This window comes from Maylandia zebra, linkage group LG18 (assembly GCF_041146795.1).
Source record: "Maylandia zebra isolate NMK-2024a linkage group LG18, Mzebra_GT3a, whole genome shotgun sequence".
NCBI classification, from domain to species: Eukaryota; Metazoa; Chordata; class Actinopteri; order Cichliformes; family Cichlidae; genus Maylandia; species Maylandia zebra.
The window spans coordinates 24657555-24677454 of NC_135184.1; the positions used below are offsets into that span (position 1 = coordinate 24657555).

General features: G+C 41.4%; 1 protein-coding gene across 4 annotated transcripts in view; it reads left to right on the forward strand.

Annotated features, from left to right (window-relative positions):
- The window catches only part of LOC101482989 (polyamine-transporting ATPase 13A3), a 34805-nt gene that overhangs the window by 3344 nt on the left and 11561 nt on the right, over nt 1-19900 (forward strand). For 3 of the 4 annotated variants that reach the window (XM_012924472.5, XM_012924475.5, XM_012924474.5), the window contains exons 3-21: nt 7758-7931; nt 8065-8244; nt 8362-8432; nt 9162-9245; nt 9364-9433; nt 9526-9660; nt 9757-9829; nt 9938-10069; nt 12004-12171; nt 12287-12444; nt 12518-12706; nt 13514-13575; nt 14937-15087; nt 15240-15362; nt 15452-15469; nt 15684-15861; nt 16022-16142; nt 16783-16907; nt 17002-17165. In XM_012924472.5, coding sequence (XP_012779926.3) covers nt 7758-7931; nt 8065-8244; nt 8362-8432; nt 9162-9245; nt 9364-9433; nt 9526-9660; nt 9757-9829; nt 9938-10069; nt 12004-12171; nt 12287-12444; nt 12518-12706; nt 13514-13575; nt 14937-15087; nt 15240-15362; nt 15452-15469; nt 15684-15861; nt 16022-16142; nt 16783-16907; nt 17002-17165 — 2376 coding nt within the window. The remainder of the gene's footprint in view (nt 1-7757; nt 7932-8064; nt 8245-8361; nt 8433-9161; nt 9246-9363; nt 9434-9525; nt 9661-9756; nt 9830-9937; nt 10070-12003; nt 12172-12286; nt 12445-12517; nt 12707-13513; nt 13576-14936; nt 15088-15239; nt 15363-15451; nt 15470-15683; nt 15862-16021; nt 16143-16782; nt 16908-17001; nt 17166-19900) is intronic. The other variant, XM_012924473.5, reaches the window with a different exon arrangement.

The following is a 19900-nucleotide window of genomic DNA, read 5'->3' on the forward strand; positions in this document are numbered from 1 at the left end:
AGAGTGAGTTTCAGTCAGATGGGTACAACTGTTTTTTGTTTTTTGTTGTTGTTGTTGTTCTGAAGGAAGCAGGTTGTGTTTACTACAGATGGACATCAGCCAATGGTCTGTGGACTTGGCGTGTTAAAGCCTCAACTGTGTTACTGTTGGCCCGTTGGTTTACTAGATCCAGAAGTTATAATATTTAGACATGTGGGTGGAGAGCTAAGTTATCACCTAACACTAGGAAGCCATAAACTATGGGCAAAACGCATGGTGTTGGGGGAAAACTCTGTAAAAAACCCAGGAGAAATAAAGACACAATGAGACAAAGTTACTTTCTTTATCAAACGTGTACACGGGTGAGCTGCTAAGAACAACTCACACGTGTACAGAGGCTGGGCACTTTTTATAGGAAAGACAGTGAGAACAGGATAAGAAAATACAAAACAGATAAAATAAACAACTCCATATGTGGCGCTAGTCTCGTCAGCAGAGAGCTGGGAGAAAGCTGTGAGAGATAAAACAATCTAAAACAATATGTCCCAAAACAGTATGTCTTTGCTGAGAAAGTCTAAAAAGATAATTCTAAACTAATCTAACCATAGACAAAAGGGCATGCTTGCACATTTAAAAGAAGGTAAAGAAACATAGAATCATTTTTCCTGTAACACATGGACATGGCTAACTGGCGTTCAGTAACAGACCAATAAATACTTGGATGGTCTGAACCACTAAGCAGACAGTATTATTTGGCAGGCCATTGCATTAATCCAATATACTGATAGTTGTAACTCGCTACAAAGTAACATGTTTTTTGGTAATGCACTAACTGAATGCAATGTGATTACTGTATTAAAGTTGCAATTATGCCGGTACTTAAATTACAAAGGCTCTCCAGTTATCTGCACGTCAGGCAGGTAGAACTAAAACGGCATATTTTGTGTATCATTTTTGTCTGCTGGGCTACAGTCAGCTGATTTCAGTTAATGTGCAGAGAGCTGGAAAACCGGAGTGGTGTACAACATTTAAAGAGTGGAAATTTGGGCATTACCTTTTTTCTTTGCATGAGGGAACAAGAACACGATGCAGAAACAGTCGCATTATACTGACATCATCAGCTCCTTGCAAACATTAGACAGCATGCTAACACAGAGCTAGCTAAGAACCCAGAGTGTTAACGCTGAATGTTTGCCTACGCCAAAACCAGCAGCCGCCTGAACCTCAACAGGTAACAAAAGCAGTGATTATCGCTATTTTTGAAATATAAATGTAGCATCCATTCCTACCTGTACGTGTTTCTGAGGTAGAATCACCATAGTGATCGCTTTCAAGATTCTTTGGGCTGGTTTACATTATTGCTTTGTGTTCAAGGATCGTGCGCGCGTGTGTGCGCGTGTGTGTGTGTGTGTGTGTGTGTGTGTGACTGGAAACTAGAGATGGCACGATACCACTTTTTTTATGACCGATACCGATATCATAAGTTTGGATATCTGCCGATATCGATATGAATCCAATATAGTGTTTTTTAATCAACAAAACTGTTTTTTAAATATCTTGCTGCAAGTTCATACTCAAGTTTAAAACAACAACTACACTAAAGCTATTCTGTTATACCTGTATGCAAAAAAAAAAAAATTTCATAGTTCAGCAATACTGATCAATCTAATAAACTTAAACCTACACCATCCTCCCTATTCTGGTATTTTAAAGAGTACTTAGCATAAATATTAAGCAACCTAACTAATAGGGTTCCAACTCCCAGCAACAACAAAAATAAATAAATAAAAAATAGGGAACCACCCCTCACGCGCCACCTCATGATGCTTAATCGACGTAATCAACCTTAATTTGATGCAGTGTGAAAAAAAATGCACAGAAATCAATTCTTTTTCAAGAAATATTAAATAGATTCAACATCTTTCTTCAACAAAATTGCAGACTGCACAGATGGTACCTTCCCAAAGGAAAAAGTACTATAGCTTACTAGGGTATATTAGACTTAACAGTTACTATATACAATAATGGACTTCTATACATTTTACATCAGATTAAAACTTTGGGTGTAAGATTCAGATAAATATTAAATAATTAAAAGCGAGACATTTTAAATGAGAATAAGAAAGAAAAGTATGTCTTTGTGCCCCCTTTTCCCTGTTCATGCCCTATCGGCCCCCCTGGCTAAACTTTGCTAGATGCGCCCCTGCACAGTTACCAGCGTCAGCTACGTAGAAAAAGATCCTCGAGTAGAAAGTAATATTAAATACATTCTAACAACAGCTGATCAAGCTTAAACGTGCTGCTGTTGTTCAGCCGCTGGTTTCCTCTTTCTGGTGCAAAGTGGGCCAAAAGCAAACAAGAGAGACGAACTCGCGACAGAAAAGCCGATCAGCTGATAGTTAAGCAGTTTCATGATTGAAGTAGCAGCGAGAAGAGGCAGTCGCTCCATATATCGCTTGTTAAGCTTAACGCAGGAATGCTTTACAAACATTCAGAGATGGACTTACACACTTGCTTTACTTCTCTCGGGGATAACTTTGTCGGAGATGAAATGCCGGGTTGCTAGCGAAGCTCCAAATGCTATCCAGACCACCGACAAGGTCCCGCATGCCACAGCCGCTCTATCACGTGATGCATACTGCTCCGACGTGCTAACGTTCTGAGGTGAGTTACAGCGTGTTGCAAGTTTTGTGAGGTGCTTTCGTGATATTTAATGGATCGGATTACATTTTTTATTTTTCTCCGATATCCGATCCAGTAATTTAGGTCAGTATCGGACCGATACCGATACGTAATATCGGATCGGTCCATCTCTACTGGAAACTAAAGCTTATGTTGTTAACTGGTAATTATGTGAGAGTGCGAGTAATGCAAAAGGAATGTAGTGATTAGCAGAGGTGGCAAAAGTACAGAGATTTTGTATTTAAGTAGAAGTACAGATACTGTTTAAAAATACTCTAGTAAAAGTTGAAGTACTGATTCAACTTCTTTACTCAAGTATAAGTGAAAAAGTACAGGCTCTGAAATGTACTCGGAGTAAGAAAGTAGCTCTTTGAAGAACCTTTCTGCCAGCTGTTTCATGCAAAGTTTTCAGTTTAATTTTTATTTTTTGCCCATTTTTTCCACATTATCAGTGTGGTCACTGATTTTCCTTGCCGGTTTGAGCTGTGTTTTAGCTCAGTGAGATGAGCAGCCGTTCTCAGACTGCGAGGCCCGGGTTCAAATCCCGCTTATGGCAACATTTCTTTCAGTTAACAGTTAAACTTTTTTTTTAACACTTTTCAGCAGAAATTCTGCTCATTCACCTCTTTTCAGCGCAACGTTCTGCTTCTTTCCATCTTTTCTGCAGAAATTCTGCTCATTAAACTCTTTTCAGCAAAATTTTTAGCCTTTTCACCTCTTATCAGCACAAATCTCAGCAGCTTCTGCTCATTTCAGCAGAATTGTCAGTCTCTCCACCTCTTCTTTGTGAGAATGAGTTTGGCTCAGTGAGCTGAGTAGCTGCCGTGAGACCAGAAGGGCCAGGTTCGAATCCTGCTCACGGCAAAAAAAAAATTTCAACACTTTTCAGAAAAAATTTCTCCGTCTTTACCCCTTTCAGTAGAATTTTTTGATTTTCACCACTTTTCAGCAAAACATTTCTGCTTCTTCACCTGTTTTCAGCAGAATTTTCAGTTTCTTCACCGCCATGCAACTTTTTGCAACTTTTCAACCTTTTCAGCTTTTTTTCAGCATTAAGGCATCCACACAGCATTTTCGCAGGAAATGCAAATTTTTGTAGTTCTAATTGTAGTCAGCCTGAATCTGTTTAATAGAATATGAATTTAACCACAATAAATTCAAAATACACAACTTTATTCAACCAGATGTCAGCAGATGTTACTGATTTCCATCCTCGATACAGTACACAATTTATGCTGTCTTTATATTAGACACTATAAAGTTGGTATGAAGGTGAATTCAGTGAATGGATCTCAGCATCATCATCTCTGCCACCCTTCATGTAACCTAACTCTGACCATGAAACCTTAGCCACTGTGCACCGGTCACACACTGTTCTTTACTTTAAACTCATCACAGTGCAGCAAACAAACCTGTTTATCCTGTGCTAACTTGCAGAGGATTTTCGTGTATCCTTTAAATAGCACAGTTAGTCTACCTCAGTTTGTTTTTCATATTGTGCAACCTGCTGCAAAACATCATAATGTGACATGTACAGACCCAGTATCTGATTTAAAAAAAGGGGACTTACATGTAAGATTTACATTTCCAGTTAGTCAAACACCAATGAGCCATCCTTACCTTTAAATCTAACCTCTCTTCCTTTCCTGTCTTTGTCATCTTTCTCCATCTCTGAGTGAAGTTGGCTCTCTTTCTTTTCTCTCCTTGTGAAAACCAGCAGCTCGACCTTTAGTTAGCAGATAAACTGCACACAAACTGTTTGTGTGTTTGCTGATAGAAATGCTGTATTTGAAATTAGCTGCCATTTACAAAACATTACTGCCTTTATGCTCGCTCATCTTTCGTGGGGCTAGCTAGATGCTGAAGTACTGCAACTTCTGGACACCTGCAGTCATTCTGGTACTGTACCAAAAAAAAAGAAAACACGCCTCACTTTAATCCCTTTAACTTTACCAGGCAGTTTTTTTTTTTTACATCTTTAATCTCTTTTTATGGCACATCACTTGCCGAATAGTACTGGAACAGGATGGCCTTTCATGTGTTACTGTTTAGGCTCAAGTCGGTTTGATATCTGAAAGTCATGAAATAATAACTCTCCTCAAATGCCTTAAACCTAAGGTAATGAGTCTGTTTTGAAAATATAAGGATTAGAAAGTACAGATATTTGTTTAAAAACGTAGAGCGTAAAAATAAAAAGTTGTTTAAAAAAAAAAAAAAAAAACTCAAGTAAAGTACAGATACCTATGGAAGCCCGTTTCCGCCACTAAACCCCCCCCCCCCCCCCCCCCCCAAAAAAAACAAGTATCCATAGGTCAAAATTTCGAGTTATTTTCTCGAAATTTCGTGTTAGCTCTGCCAATCAGTAATCTAGGTGAATGAGGTCACTTTCTTGTTACCTGGAAGCATATGGCGCAGAGTAACGCGCACTATAACCGGATCGCAACAAATTGGCTCTTTCGCGAGTACGTTTGCTGATAGTAACGCCATGTGATTCAGCTAATAACACAAGGATTTCATCATTTTTGAAGCCACGCTGAAAATACTCAGCAATCTGTGGATTCATGACTGGATGTAATACTGGTAGCTTAGCTGTAGCATTTGTAGCTGAAGGTTTCAGCTTCCGGGTAACAAGGAAATGACATCATTCACATAGATTACTGATTGGCAGAGCTAACTTGAAATTTCGAGTTACTTTTCTCAAAATTTTGAGTTAATAAGTTGAAATTTTAAAAAATAACTCAAAATTTCAAGTTATGGATTTATTTATTTATTTATTTATTTATTTATTTATTTATTTATTTTTTACTTGCGGAAATGGGCTTCCATAGATACCTGAAATTTCTACTTAAGTACACTTAAAAAGTATTTGTACTTCGTTACTTCCCACCCCTATGATTACGGTAGTATTAACAATTTCTTTATACTGGGAGCAATTAAGTATGCATCCTTCTTAAAAAAGGTAACTAGTAATGGGGTGGGGGGTAATTGATACAGCATAGCTGCATTTTGTGTTGCGATATTGTATCGATATAGACACCAAAAAATTTTTTTTTTGTTAAATTAATTAAAATACGATGGAAAAACTACAAACTTAAACTCTGATAATTAAATACACTCAACAAAAATATAAACGCAACACCTTTGTTACTGCTCCCATTCCCCATGGGATGGACGTAGAGACCTAAAATTCATTCCAGATACACAATATAACCATCCCTCCCAAACAGTGGTCACAAATCAGTCCAAATGTGTGGTAGTGGGCACATCTGCTATATTGAGATAATCCATCCCACCTCACAGGTGTGCCACATCAGGATGCTGATCTGACATCATGAGTAGTGCACAGGTGTACCTCAGACTGCCCACAACAAAAGGCCACCCTGGAATGTGCAGTTTTTTTGCGCTATTGGGGGTCTGGGGACCCAGAACCGGTCAGTATCTGGTGTGACCACCATTTGCCTCATGCAGTGCAACACATCGTCGCATGGAGTCTATCAGATTGTCAATTGTGGCCTGTGGACGCCATCGAATGTGAGCATTTGCCCACACAAGTCTGTTACGGCGACGAGCTGGAGTCAGGTCAAGACCCCGATGAGGACGACGGGCATGCAGTTGAGCGTCCCTGAGACGGTTTCTGACAGTTTGTGCAGAAATTGTTTGGTTGTGCAAACCAATTGTTCCAGCAGCTGTCTGGGTGGCTGGTCTCAGACGATCTTGGAGGTGAACCTGCTGGATGTGGAGGTCCTGGGCTGGTGTGGTTACACGAGGTCTGCGGTTGTGAGGCCGGTTGGATGTGCTGCCATATTCTCTGAAACGCCTGTGGAGACGGCTTATGGTTGAGAAATGAACATTCAATGCACGGGCGACAGATCTGGTTGTCTGTCTGTCCTGTTGTCAGCATGCCAATTGCACGCTCCCTCATTGCTTGTGGCATCTGTGGCATTTTGCTGTGAGACAAAACTGCACATTCCAGGGTGGCCTTTTGTTGTGGGCAGTCTGAGGTACACCAGTGCACTACTCATGATGTCAGATCAGCATCCTGATGTGGCACACCTGTGAGGTGGGATGGATTATCTCAATATAGCAGATGTGCCCACTACCACACATTTGGACTGATTTGTGACCACTGTTTGGGAGGGATGGTTATATTGTGTATCTGGAATGAATTTTAGGTCTCTACGTCCATCCCATGGGGAATGGGAGCAGTAACAACGGTGTTGCGTTTATATTTTTGTTGAGTGTATGAATTACTGTTAAATGTGAATTTCTTTTTATGTAGACAGCATTGATGTTCTTTTTTTTTTTTTTTCAGTGATTTGTCGCAGTTAATTGGTGTATTATCAGAAACAGATTGCACGTAATTACCATTCATTCACAGACTGATAGCAGACTGTCTTACATTTAAAGCAGGTTTTAAGGACAGTGTTGGTACGCTTGATGATCTCATTTTGCAGCCAAAAAATAACTGACGTGAGATAACTTTATCGTATTGCAACAAAACAGATACTGATAAAGTTTAACTTTGAGGACATAATTTGTAGTTGAACAACATATGTCACTGCAGTGCTCAGCAGGTCACACAATGTTAATAATCACAGTAATATTGTATTGTGGGTTGTCTACTGAGTCCCACCTCTAGCTAGCTGTGCATTAACATATAAGATGTAAATCGGTGTTAGACTCCAGATTAGGATAAGTCACTAATATGTTTTTCCAATTCTCTTAGTATTTATTACACATTGAATATCTTTGATTTCAAATTCAGTTTCAGTTAGATGAAATAATGCAGGTTTTGTCCGTCCATCCCTGGTTTGAGACTGGGGGGAGGCACCAGCTTCAGGGGGGGGGTCACAAGCTAGCGAGCTCCTTGTGCCGGTCCCAATCACAGATAAAAGGGTGGATTGCAAGAAGGATGCCATTCCTGATGCATTCCAGTGCACACCATCCACCTGCTTTGGGAAATACTTAGTAGAGAATCACTTGTCTATTAATTAATCTGTGGCTGAAATAAGTCCTTGAATCCAGCATATTACCAGGTGTTTTACAGACAAGAGACAACTACGCAGCCATGTTAACATGTTAGCGTATCTGTGCAGGAGGTGTCGGGTTACAGACCCTGTCTGTGGAAGATGATCCTGGTGGGCGCAGGTGTTATTTGCTCTGGTGGTCTCCTGCTGCTGCTCCTCTACTGGTTACCTGAGTGGGGTGTGAAGAGCACCTGTACTCACACCACGCTGAAGGACGCACACACAGTGCTGCTCAGGACAACGGTATGTGCTGTAGGTTAATATTGAAATGAAGCATTTTATTTCTGTGGCACACATACTGTTCCATACTGTGTCTGATAAATTTGGTGTGGCCTCACGAACAGGAAAACTGTGCTGCTTTATATTGTTACCTCAGGATGAGTTCAGACAGTGGTTTCGAGCCAAAGTGCATGTGATGTTGGCTCCTGGGAAGAAGCCCTTTGACAGTTTGGCTTCCCAGCCTGAAAGCCAGGTAACAAATGGAGACGGAGACCTTGGTGTCAGCGCTGTACACGAAGACTGCTACGGACAGTTTTCTCACAGGCAGCTGGTTCAGGTACTTTAGTATGAAGCCGTGTCTCCTGTTACCATTTGATAGTTTTCTAACTAACCCATTTTAAACAAATCTGTTTCACAGACTAAGTGTTTGGATTCTCCCCTCTCCCCCTCTCAGGTTCACTATTTCGTCCACCACAGCGCTCGATACTACTGGAATGATGTGATGCAGAACTTTGAATTATACAAGTAAGCATCCCACTGAGTATGTGTGCTGTAGTCTTGTGTTCAGAATATTTGATGTGCTACATGTATTACAGCTTTTTTTTTTTTACAAATTCAGTTAAATTATATGAATATATAAATTTATATATATATAAATTATATATGCTATATATATATTATATATGCTTTAAACGTAAAAGCGTGAGGAGGTGTAACAGAATAGTTTTTTTGTTGATTGCATAGTTTTTGCCAGGTTCTGCATGATCAGATACACACCGATAAGGCATAACATTATGACCACCTGCCTAATATTGTGTTGGTCCCCCTTTTGCTGCCAAAACAGCCCCCACCAAACAATGGATCCTTTAGGTCATGTAAGTTAGGAGGTGGGGTGTCCATGGGTCCGACTTGTTTCTCCTGCACATCCTGCATACATGAAGCAGTGACCCCTGCAGACCGAGAACGCCCCACGATAGCTGCAGCTTTGGAGATGCTCTGACTCAGTTGCCCAGGCCCAGCCTCGTCAGACTCTTAAATCTTCACACTTCCCAGATTTTCCAGCTTGTAACACATCACCTTTGAGGACAAAATGTTCACTTGCTTCCTAATACATCCCACCCACTCACAGCTGCCACGATGAAGAGATAATCAGTGTTATTCACTTCACCTGTCAGTGCTCATAATGTTATGCCCGGTCGGTGTGTGTGTTGCTCTGCTCAGCTGCAGTTGACATGAATTGTATTCATTTTCTAGAGGCCTGGAGGATGTGAATGTGAGCTGTGCAAGCCTTCACTCTGAGCACAGCTCTGGGCTTTCTAAAACATTACAAGACTACAGGTACATGCTGGGCTTTCTTACAGGCTGTTTTCTTAAGTTATTTGCTCATTTAAAAAAAAAAATGAAGAAGCAGCAGATGGATTTTTCATGATGGACAAATTGGATTCTTCTTTATCAGGAGGCTGTTTTTTGGGGAGAATGAGATTGCAGTGAGAGTGCCCTCTCTGTTAAAGCTTCTGGTAAAGGAGGTGAGTTTCAAGCTCTTGCATAACATATTTTCTTACAGCACATCTATCATTTCTTCTAATTCCCCCTGTTTGCATGTTTTTTTTTTTTTCAGGTCTTGAACCCATTTTACATCTTCCAGCTCTTCAGCATTATTCTCTGGAGCTTTGAAGATTATTATTATTATGCCTCGGCCATTGTTTTAATGTCCATCATTTCTATCGCTACCTCACTGTACACCATTAAAAAGGTGGGTCATGCCTGAGACGGCTCTGCTCTCGGTCACCCGTTTTCAACGCAGTTGTGTTCTGGTGCCTTTCAAGAGCTGTTTTTCTTCTCCTTTCAGCAATACGTCATGCTGCACGACATGGTGGCAGCCCACAGCGTGGTTCGTGTTTCTGTGTGCAGAGGGAATAAAGGCATGTTTTCATCTCTGATCATGACACACAGCTAATAGCTGCTTTGCCTTGTGACTGGCTACAGAGACAGTGTGTATCCAAAGTCTTCTTTCATGATCTTGACCACAGATATTGAACAGGCCATGTCAACGGAGCTCGTGCCCGGCGATGTCATCGCCATTCCAGCGAATGGGATGATAATGCCGTGCGACGCAGTGCTCGTCTGCGGAACCTGCATTGTGAACGAGAGCATGCTGACAGGTGAGACTGCTCTTCGCCGCGCTCGCCGTGGAGAAAAGTTACTACCGTTCTTCCAGGAATCAGTGGTTATCTCTCGTCACTTATCTCTTTACACTTTATGACTGTTCGTGAGAGGCAGCTGGTACTTCCGTCACTGCTACAATATATCAAAGATTAAGCTGGCTTTGATTTTTAGCTCGTCTAGCTGAAGGACTGATTAGCTTATGCCACGGCGAGGCGTTCTTTGCCCGTCCACAGTTCAGAAGAACTTAAGTCACATTTGTCATTTTACAGGGAATAACCTGATGAGCTATTATGTCATCATTGCATTTTTTTTTTCTTCTTTTTTTTTTTTGCCCACATTGTCATACATTACTTTATTGTATCATCACTGGTCCTTTAAAACAAGTTCAGCAGGCTCTAACTTATGCAAAGTTCATCTGCTTTCCTTGAATGAATCCATAGATTTGGACATCATATCCTTCTCTGACCTTTTGCTCTCAGTTAGAAAGCTGTTAAGGCACCTCACACTTTGCTCAGTTTAAGATAATTTTACTCTGATTGGCTGGCGTTCACAAACAGGAGGTTTTTAAGAGCATGTGGGCGGGGCTTTGCAGTAGTCACATTAGAACGTAGAAGCTCGTCCTGAAAACATGGACCCAGATGTACCTGGATCCAAGGCAAGCATCTTCTAACATTTGCACATTATTGTTTACCAACTAAAGGAAAACACGCTAATATACTTTGAAATTGGACTTTTTCCACCCCAACCAGTGAGTAAACTAAAAGCATCGTCCAGTCTTTAATTAGCGCTACGATTCATGGTTTGGAAAAATTACAAAAGTTCAAAATGCCTTCCTTCTTCACATTTTCCAAAGCTGTCCAGCGAGGTGACTTGAAGCCAGGTGGACGCTGAAGCCTGCCTATATGTGAATGGGAATGATGCGAGCTCTGAGATGTTTTATTTTCTGCATCTCTAGTGTTCTCATTTTAAAAGTCATCTGTTTGCCTATCATCTGATAATAACATTTTTTACATCATAGAATTTTTATATTTGACGTTTGTTCCTTTTATTTATGTCTGCCTCGTTGTATTGCTAGGTGTTGTTTTTGTTTTATGACTATTTGTCATAAGTAAATATCCCATGTAATTAAGTACAGTCATGTGAAGAACGTTTTTCACATGACTGTAAACGGTCCTTTGAAAAACTAAGAATACACTATGATTCATTAGCCTGTAGAACCACTTTTGGCAGCAATAACTTATGTATGACACGTGTGTCTTACATCATTATGGGGGATTTTGGGCCACTTATTTCACAGTGTTTAGCTTTTTAACGTTTTTGGGCATCGAGATATGCACAGTTCTCCTGTTAAAGTCCTGCCGCAGCATTTCAGTAAGTTTGCGGTCTGGACTTTGCCAAGGCATTCGCAACACCCCAATTCTCTTCTTTTTAAGACATCTTGATGCAGATTTGCTGCTGTGTTTGGGATCGTTGTCCTGTTCAATGACTAGTTGTTAGACAGATGACATCACATTTGACTTATCACGAGTTTATGGTCGACTCAATAACTGCAGGGTGCCAGGTCGTGTGGATGTAAAACAAACCCGAATCATCACGCCTCTACCGCCGTGGTTGACAGTTTGTTTGAGCTCTCTGTGCTGATATGCACCAGACAAGGTGAAATGCAGACTTTGTTTTTCACGTGACTGTATGTTGAAAGCTGGATCCTGTCCACATATTGTGATGTCCTGGTAGCCATGGTTTTTGGCACCATTTGTTTTTTCCCCTCCTGTAGGTCACAATATGTGATGCCCTGGTGGTTAATTAAATAAATATTTTGCTGGGATTCTTCTGCAATATTTCAGTAAAAGCCATTCTGGTGTTCTGGTCTTCATTTCTGCATCTGTTCTTTTTGATATTTTCTTTTGATTATAAAAAAAATCTCTTTTAGGAGAGAGTGTGCCAGTCACCAAGACCAGTCTGCCCAGTGCTGGCGAGGAAGGAGCCAGGAGCTACAATATAGATGAGCATAAAAAACACACCCTCTACTGTGGTACCCACGTCATCCAGACCCGCTTCTACACCGGAGAACTGGTGAAAGCTGTTGTGGTGAGAACAGGTAAACTGGAGAGAGACGGACTGGGACCCACTGTGGTGGTTTAGCTTCTGCTTTAGACTGAGCACCCTCAAAAGGAAGAAAATAATCAGAGAGTATTACTTGTGTGTCTCCACAGGCTTTAGCACAGAGAAAGGCCAACTTGTGCGTTCTATTCTTTACCCTAAACCCACTGACTTCAAGCTGTACCACGACGCATACCTGTTCCTGTTGTGTCTTGTTGGGGTGGCAGGCATCGGCTTCATCTATACCATCGTCCTGAGCATCATGAACAAGGTATTACTGCTCTTTAAGAGGCTTATGAAGGTCTTCAGTGAGCTGAATCACAGTTGCTGTCTGTTCTCTCCAGGTCCCAGCTAAAACCATCATTATTGAATCTCTGGACATCGTGACCATTACCGTGCCCCCGGCCTTACCGGCCGCCATGACGGCCGGCATCGTTTACGCACAGCGGCGTCTGAAGCGCGTCGGCATCTTCTGCATCAGTCCGCAGAGGATCAACATGTGCGGTCAGCTTAACGTGGTTTGCTTTGACAAGGTGAGTTAGAAAATGTAGAAGCTGAGGATCTGAAGTAGCTCAGAAATCAGTCCTCAGACAAAATGCATGGAAATTGGTTTTCAACACATTCAAACCCACTTCCAGTTCAAGCACAAGTTCTTTTTTTGAGAGTGAGTGCATGATTTAATGACCGTAAATGTCTCGAGGCAGAGCTGTGGTCGTGCAAATATGCTGTTTGTTCATAGCACCGAGCTTTATGCACTCAAAAGAGTGATGCTGTACAAGTTTATAAGGACTTAGACGTATCTAAGCAGGCTGTGCTTGACATGTAATTTTCCTTTTGTTATCACGAGCACCCAGTGAGCACAATGAGAAACGGGTTGTAATGTTGTTAGTTTGAGAAAAGCATTCAAAGTTGATAAATTTGATTCATTATTCAGTGAAGTCTGTTTTTCCAGGCATTTTCCAACATTTTCTAGATTGTATAATTCATTAAGAGAAGGAACAAATTCATCAGTTCTGAAAATAAAAAGACACAGACTTTATTCATAGTTTGTTTGGTTGTAAAGGAGCTAAAGGTTGTTGTTGTTGGTTTTATTTATTTATTTTTAACACTGACCTCAGTTGGTAGAAAGATTATGTACTAAACAGCTAAATGCTTCCACACAGACATGCTGGGTCACATCTTTGTCCTTGTTTTGTCCTTTGAGGAAGCTGCTTAGTCTTGTTCCGTTCCACTGTCTAGAATTATGGGCTGTTCAGATTGATTTCCTGCTCTTGCTGATGAGATGTACGAGGCCTGAGTTGGTAGCTTCGTAATAATGTGCAGTTTTTGTTTTCCCTCAGACTGGTACTCTGACCGAGGACGGTTTGGACCTGTGGGCCATTCACAGGGCTGAGGATGGCAGGTAGGAAGTGGCAACTTTGGGTTTATTGCCATTCGTGTGCATATTAAGATCAGATCTCCGAGTATAACCAGAAACAAATAGGAACTGCTATAGCTCACCTCTTTGTGCAAGTAGCAAATATGCCAAAGGCAACTGCAGGTGCCTTAGTTCAACTTGCCCCTCAGTCATTTCCTGCATATTGCTCCCCCCCACTCCATCCATGCTTTACTGTCTAGTCTCTGTAAAGTTCTCTCAAAATAAAGACGGCACATACAAAACGGTATTGCATCACTGCATCATAGCTTTAAAATGCTTCATTTAGCGGCTTGTTGATTTATTGAATAACAAAGAATGTATCTGTATTTTACTGCTGTCCGCTAACAGTTTCTCTAATAATTTTGTCCTGACACATCTGAAGGAAAAGTAATTGTGTCTTCTTTGGTCATAGACTGTAAAATGGTAAATGGCCTGTATTTATATAGCGCTTTACTAGTCCCTAAGGACCCCAAAGTGCTTTACACATCCAGTCACCCACCCATTCACACACTGGTGATGGCAAGCTACATTGTAGCCACAGCTGCCCTGGGGCGCACTGACAGAGGCGAGGCTGCCGGACACTGGCGCCACCGGGCCCTCTGACCACCACCAGTAGGCAACGGGTGAAGTGTCTTGCCCAAGGACACAACAACCGAGACTGTCCAAGCCGGGGCTCAAACCGGCAACCTTTCAATTACAAGGCGAACGCCCAACTCTTGAGCCACGATCACCCCAAACTGTACATAGTAGATGGCAAGCAGAGGGCGTATCTGATCGTGAAAGTCTGAGGCTTTCGTACTCACAGTCGTGACAGTCGTACTCACTTTTGATTTTGACCTTGCTAAATCTTTTGTTGATGAGTTTATGGGCAAAGTCAATTATTTTAAATCTTGTTAAATATATAAAAAGTCTGTTTTTTTTTTTGTTGTTGTTTTTTTGTTTTTTTTGTTTTTTTTAGAAAATCTTTCTTTGGAGTAAAGCCGCGTATGCTTTAGGGTGTGGCTAACATGTTGCTACAGTAAACATCCTGAGGACTGTTTCTCGGTTGAATCCACTCGATGCTAATTTCTTCTGATTTCAGAAAACCAACCAAACAACGTCCGCGCTTACATTAGTAGCCTGTGAACCAATAGTTCCATCTTTTATGTACAGTCTTTAACTTTGCCTCTATGAAACACTGGACAGAGAAATTTAGACCTTTACTATCAGGGCTTCTATTAACAGATTTGGAAATGTCACAGAAACTTTGTGTTGTTTTCTCACACAGTTATATAGAGTCACGATTTGCTTCTTTCGCACCTACAAAGAATCGAGTCGTTGAGTCAGACCTTCTCTCTTCACTGCAGCTTTTGTTCACCTGAGTCTGAGGCTGCTAAAGTCAGTCTTGTAAACACTACATTCGTGGCCTGCATGGCAACCTGCCACTCACTGACCAAAATAGAAGGAGAGCTCTCTGGAGACCCTTTGGACCTCAAGATGTTCAGCGCTACAGGCTGGGTAAGCAGAGATTTTGAGTGTTTAGCGTGGTTAGTTACTGATAGCCTGTAAGTGAAATCTCCAGCTCCAAGCTCCAGGAAAAAAAAACAACCTTTATTTACAGCAGCCTTGACTCAGTGATTCAAGGCAGAAAGGTGATGTTTTTGTTTTAGATCCTAGAAGAACCCACAGAGGAAGAAACCGCGCTCCACAATCCCATAATGCCCACAGTTGTACGCCCTCCAAAGCACATCGTCCCTGAAGCCCATCAGAGCAATCCACTACCTCAGAGCATGGTACCGTGACCTCCGTATGTTCATTGATGACTATAAATCAATGCCGGATTTTCCTAATATGACACATTTTGTTTTTTTTTCTTTTTCAGGAGCTTTCTGAATTATCTGTAAGTTGCCACTTCATGAAAACATCAATGTTTTTGTATTCACTTTGTTACTCAGTGTTAAATCTTGTAAATCTGACGTAGCTAACTGAAAATTATAGCCTAGCATGAAGCCTGGAAGCAGCTGTCAAACTGTCTTTGAATCACTTGTTATGAAGAGAATAAATCAACACATTTTTAGAATCGGAGCAATTTTTTTTTTTTTTTCCCCCCCCAGTTCAAACATGTGACTTTTGCTCCTCAGGCCTGTGAGATGGGCATTGTGCGTCAGTTCCCCTTCTCCTCGGCGCTGCAGAGGATGAGCGTGGTGGTCAGGAGGCTTGGGGCAAAACACATGGACGCCTTCTTAAAAGGGGCACCGGAGGTGGTGGCCAGCCTCTGCAGACAGCACACAAGTCAGACATGGGATGGTTATTTCCTCCCTTTTAATTTGACTTTGCTGTAAAGAAATACAAATGAATAAAATATGTCCTCCCTGTCCCACAAAATCATTTCTTATCTTGTCTCATGTTATATAATAAGGTCACACCAACATAGCTCTGACCTTCTGTTTAGTCCCACAGACGTTCACAGAGACTCTGGAGGCCTACACCAGGCAGGGCTTCAGGGTTATTGCCCTGGCACATCGTCAGCTAGAGTCCAAACTCTCCTGGCACAAAGTCCAGAGCCTCAGCAGGTACTGTACGTCCGTATCCTCAGATAATACTGCCCACAGTGCATGTGGATACTCCCACCCTGAAGAAAATGCTTGTAATGTGGTTTCTCATCTTGCTGATGACGCTTTTAGAAGCTCGAAGCTGCTCTTAGAGTAACTTAGCTCAAAGTCCTTCTATTGCAGGGCAGAAAATGTCCTTGCTAAGTGAAACATGAGGAGGAAGGCTTGTTTGAGAGCTTTTATATTGGAAGTATTTGAAATGACTAGCAGTTTTGTCATCTGCCACAATGTCGTGCTGCCAAAAGGCACAAAACTGTTTGAGGCGACTGCAATATGAATGATTTATTAAGTGACTCTATGCTCAAAGACGTGCTCGCTGTACAGCAGCATATTAGTGTTTGTTTCCGGGTGTTTGGGGTCAGTGTGATAAAAGTAGGAAATCATTAACTAAACTTAAAAACAGGAAGAATATTATGTAAGTGAGCTGAGCTCTTAAACTGCTTTGATGCAGCGATAACCTCAGATTTATGATGTCTAAAAGTCAGAAGTCACCGTGTGTCCCAGATTCATCCTGATATGTTTTTCTCTAAATGTGACTTTTTGTGGATTCCTTAAAAAATGGCAGCACAATTTATAGAAGTCTATGATTTTTCTCTCATAGGGACGTAATAGAGACCAACATGGAGTTCCTCGGTCTGATCATTATGCAGAACAAAATCAAACCAGAGACTGCTGGTGTTTTATGTGAATTACAGCGAGCCAACATACGCACATTGATGGTCACGGGTAATGCAGCTCAGTCAATTTGTCTTTTATTTGCGACGCAAATTCAAATGTTTGTGCCTCTCATTTCCCTCCTCTCCTCTGTATCTTCTGATAGGCGACAATATGTTGACGGCCATATCGGTGGCTCGAGACTGTGGAATGGTCCGTCCATGCGAGAAGGTCATAATAGCAGATGCTGGGCCTCCCAAAGATTTCCAGCCTGCGAGTATCACGTGGCATTACACTGAAAACCAAGCTCAGGCTGTTAAGGACAACGAGGTAAGAACCACCGAGTAATCCCCGGTTAGTGGACGGTACTGGGAAGAAGGTTTGAGCCAGCCCTTGTAGTTCTCCAGACTTCTTGAAGGATGTTCCAGAGCTCTTCGTTGGATGTTGACTGCCTTTTGTTCCTTTCTCTGCTTCATTAAAGTTTGAATGATCTCTCCATCAGATATGTTGACACTGATTTTCAGTCCAGTTCTTGTGTAATTTTCATACCTCAGCCTTTTCTCTTTGTTTCCCTTAAGAATGGCTTCTTGACAGTCACCCTTCCACTGAGACCATTTCTGATGAGGCTTCAGTGAACAGTGGATGGATCAACTGAAGGCCCATATTTATCTCTCAGATTCTGTGTCAGCTCTGTGCTGTTGTTTCTCAGACATGACTTTCAGATACTGTTTATTTTTAATGGTCTGCTATTTCTTCTTCTCTTTCCTCAAATCTTAAGGCAGGAATATCAAACTCATTTACATACAGCCCATCTTATGTGGTCTAGACCAGTAAAACTGCCCTTTCTGTCTGTGTAAAGACAGCTGCTTGCAAAAGTATTCGGCCCCCTTGAACTTTTCCACATTTTGTCACATTACAGCCACAAACATGAATCAGTTTTATTGGAATTCCACGTGAAAGACCAACACAAAGTGGTGTACATGTGAGAAGTGGAGCGAAAATCATACATGATACCAAACATTTTTTACAAATAAATAACTGAAAAGTGGGGTGTGCGTAATTATTCAGCCCCCTGAGTCAATACTTTGTAGAACCACCTTTTGCTGCAATTACAGCTGCCAGTCTTCTTTTAGGGTATGTCTCTACCAGCTTTGCACATCTAGAGACTGAAATCCTTGCCCATTCTTCAGCGTTTGTGAACAGTAGTTTTCAGATCTTGCCACAGATTCTCAATTGGATTTAGACACCAGACAGGTCAGGGATAAAGTTATTGAGAAATTTAAAGCAGGCTTAGGCTACAAAGAGATTTCCCAAGCCTTGAACATCCCACGGAGCACTGTTCAAGCGATCATTCAGAAATGGAAGGAGTATGGCACAACTGTAAACCTACCAAGACAAGGCCGTCCACCTAAACTCACAGGCTGAACAAGGAGAGCGCTGATCAGAAATGCAGCCAAGAGGCCCATGGTGACTCTGGACGAGCTGCAGAGATCTACAGCTCAGGTGGGGGAATCTGTCCATAGGACAACTATTAGCCGTGCACTGCACAAAGTTGGCTTTTATGGAAGAGTGGCAAGAAGAAAGCCATTGTTAACAGAAACCCATAAGAAGTCCTGTTTGCAGTTTGCCACAAGCCATGTGGGGGACACAGCAAACATGTGGAAGAAGGTGCTCTGGTCAGATGAGACCAAAATGGAACTTTTTGGCCAAAATGCAAAACGCTATGTGTGGTGGAAAACTAACACTGCACATCACTCTGAACACACCATCCCCACTGTCAAATATGGTGGTGGCAGCATCATGCTCTGGGGGTGCTTCTCTTCAGCAGGGACAGGGAAGTTGATGGGAAGATGGATGGAGCCAAATACAGGGCAATCTTGGAAGAAAACCTCTTGGAGTCTGCAAAAGACTTGAGACTGGGGTGGAGGTTCACCTTCCAGCAGGACAACGACCCTAAACATAAAGTCAGGGCAACAATGGTTTGTTTTAAAACAAAACATATCCATGTGTTAGAATGGCCGAGTCAAAGCTGGTAGAGATCGACCCTAAAAGACAGGCAGCTGTAATTGCAGCAAAAGGTGGTTCTACAAAGCATTGACTCAGGGGGCTGAATAATTACGCACACCCCACTTTTCAGTTATTTATTTGTAAAAAATGTTTGGTATCATGTATGATTTTGGTTCTACTTCTCACGTGTGCACCACTTTGTGTTGGTCTTTCACGTGGAATTCCAATAAAACTGATTCATGTTTGTGGCTATAATGTGACAAAATGTATGTATTTATATATAATGTATTTTAGATATTTTAATATAAGTTAAGTTTTAAGTTTTTAACACATTTATATAGTAGGAAAGTATCTTTTTATCCTTAACTTAACTACTTTTCCAAAGCCTTCCAGAGGGCCGGCTGAAGGCTTTGCTGGGCTGATTCTGGCCCCCAGGCCTTATGTTGACACCCCTGTTTTAGGGACACACTGCACACCATTCTGAGACATTAAAAGCTTTCAGCTATTAGCTCTTTGGCATTCATTTTTGGTTAGTGCAAAAATACAATTTTATGCCTGTCAAACTGTGTTTTCGTTGGCATTTTTCATAGATTGAACACAAGAAATGGGAACAAATGTGTTTTTGTGACAGGCTGTTGGTAACAAAGTGCCTCAAGATACGAATATTACAGGAAGGTCTGGCTCCTTGGAAGCAACCATTAAAAGCGTTGACGTGTGTGTCGAGACACTTTCATGGTACTGTAATTCAAGGAAAACAACACATGCCTGGACAGATGATTTACCTTCTCTTGTTAAGGCTGGTTTTTAAATACTGTTCCAAATCCTGTTCAACCACTCTGCTGTTTGCAGTAGGTTTGACACCTACATGTTGAGGCATCTCTTTACTTTTACAGTATTTTTGCCTTTGAGTTCATATAGAATGCAAGAACTGAAGCATTTGTCAGTGCAGAGCTCGTTTTATACATTTATATATTTTTCAGTCGTTCAGTTGCATGAATCACTTTAGGTAAAAAAAAAAAAAGGGGGAGTAAAAAGGTTTGTTTGGCTTAAATCTGATA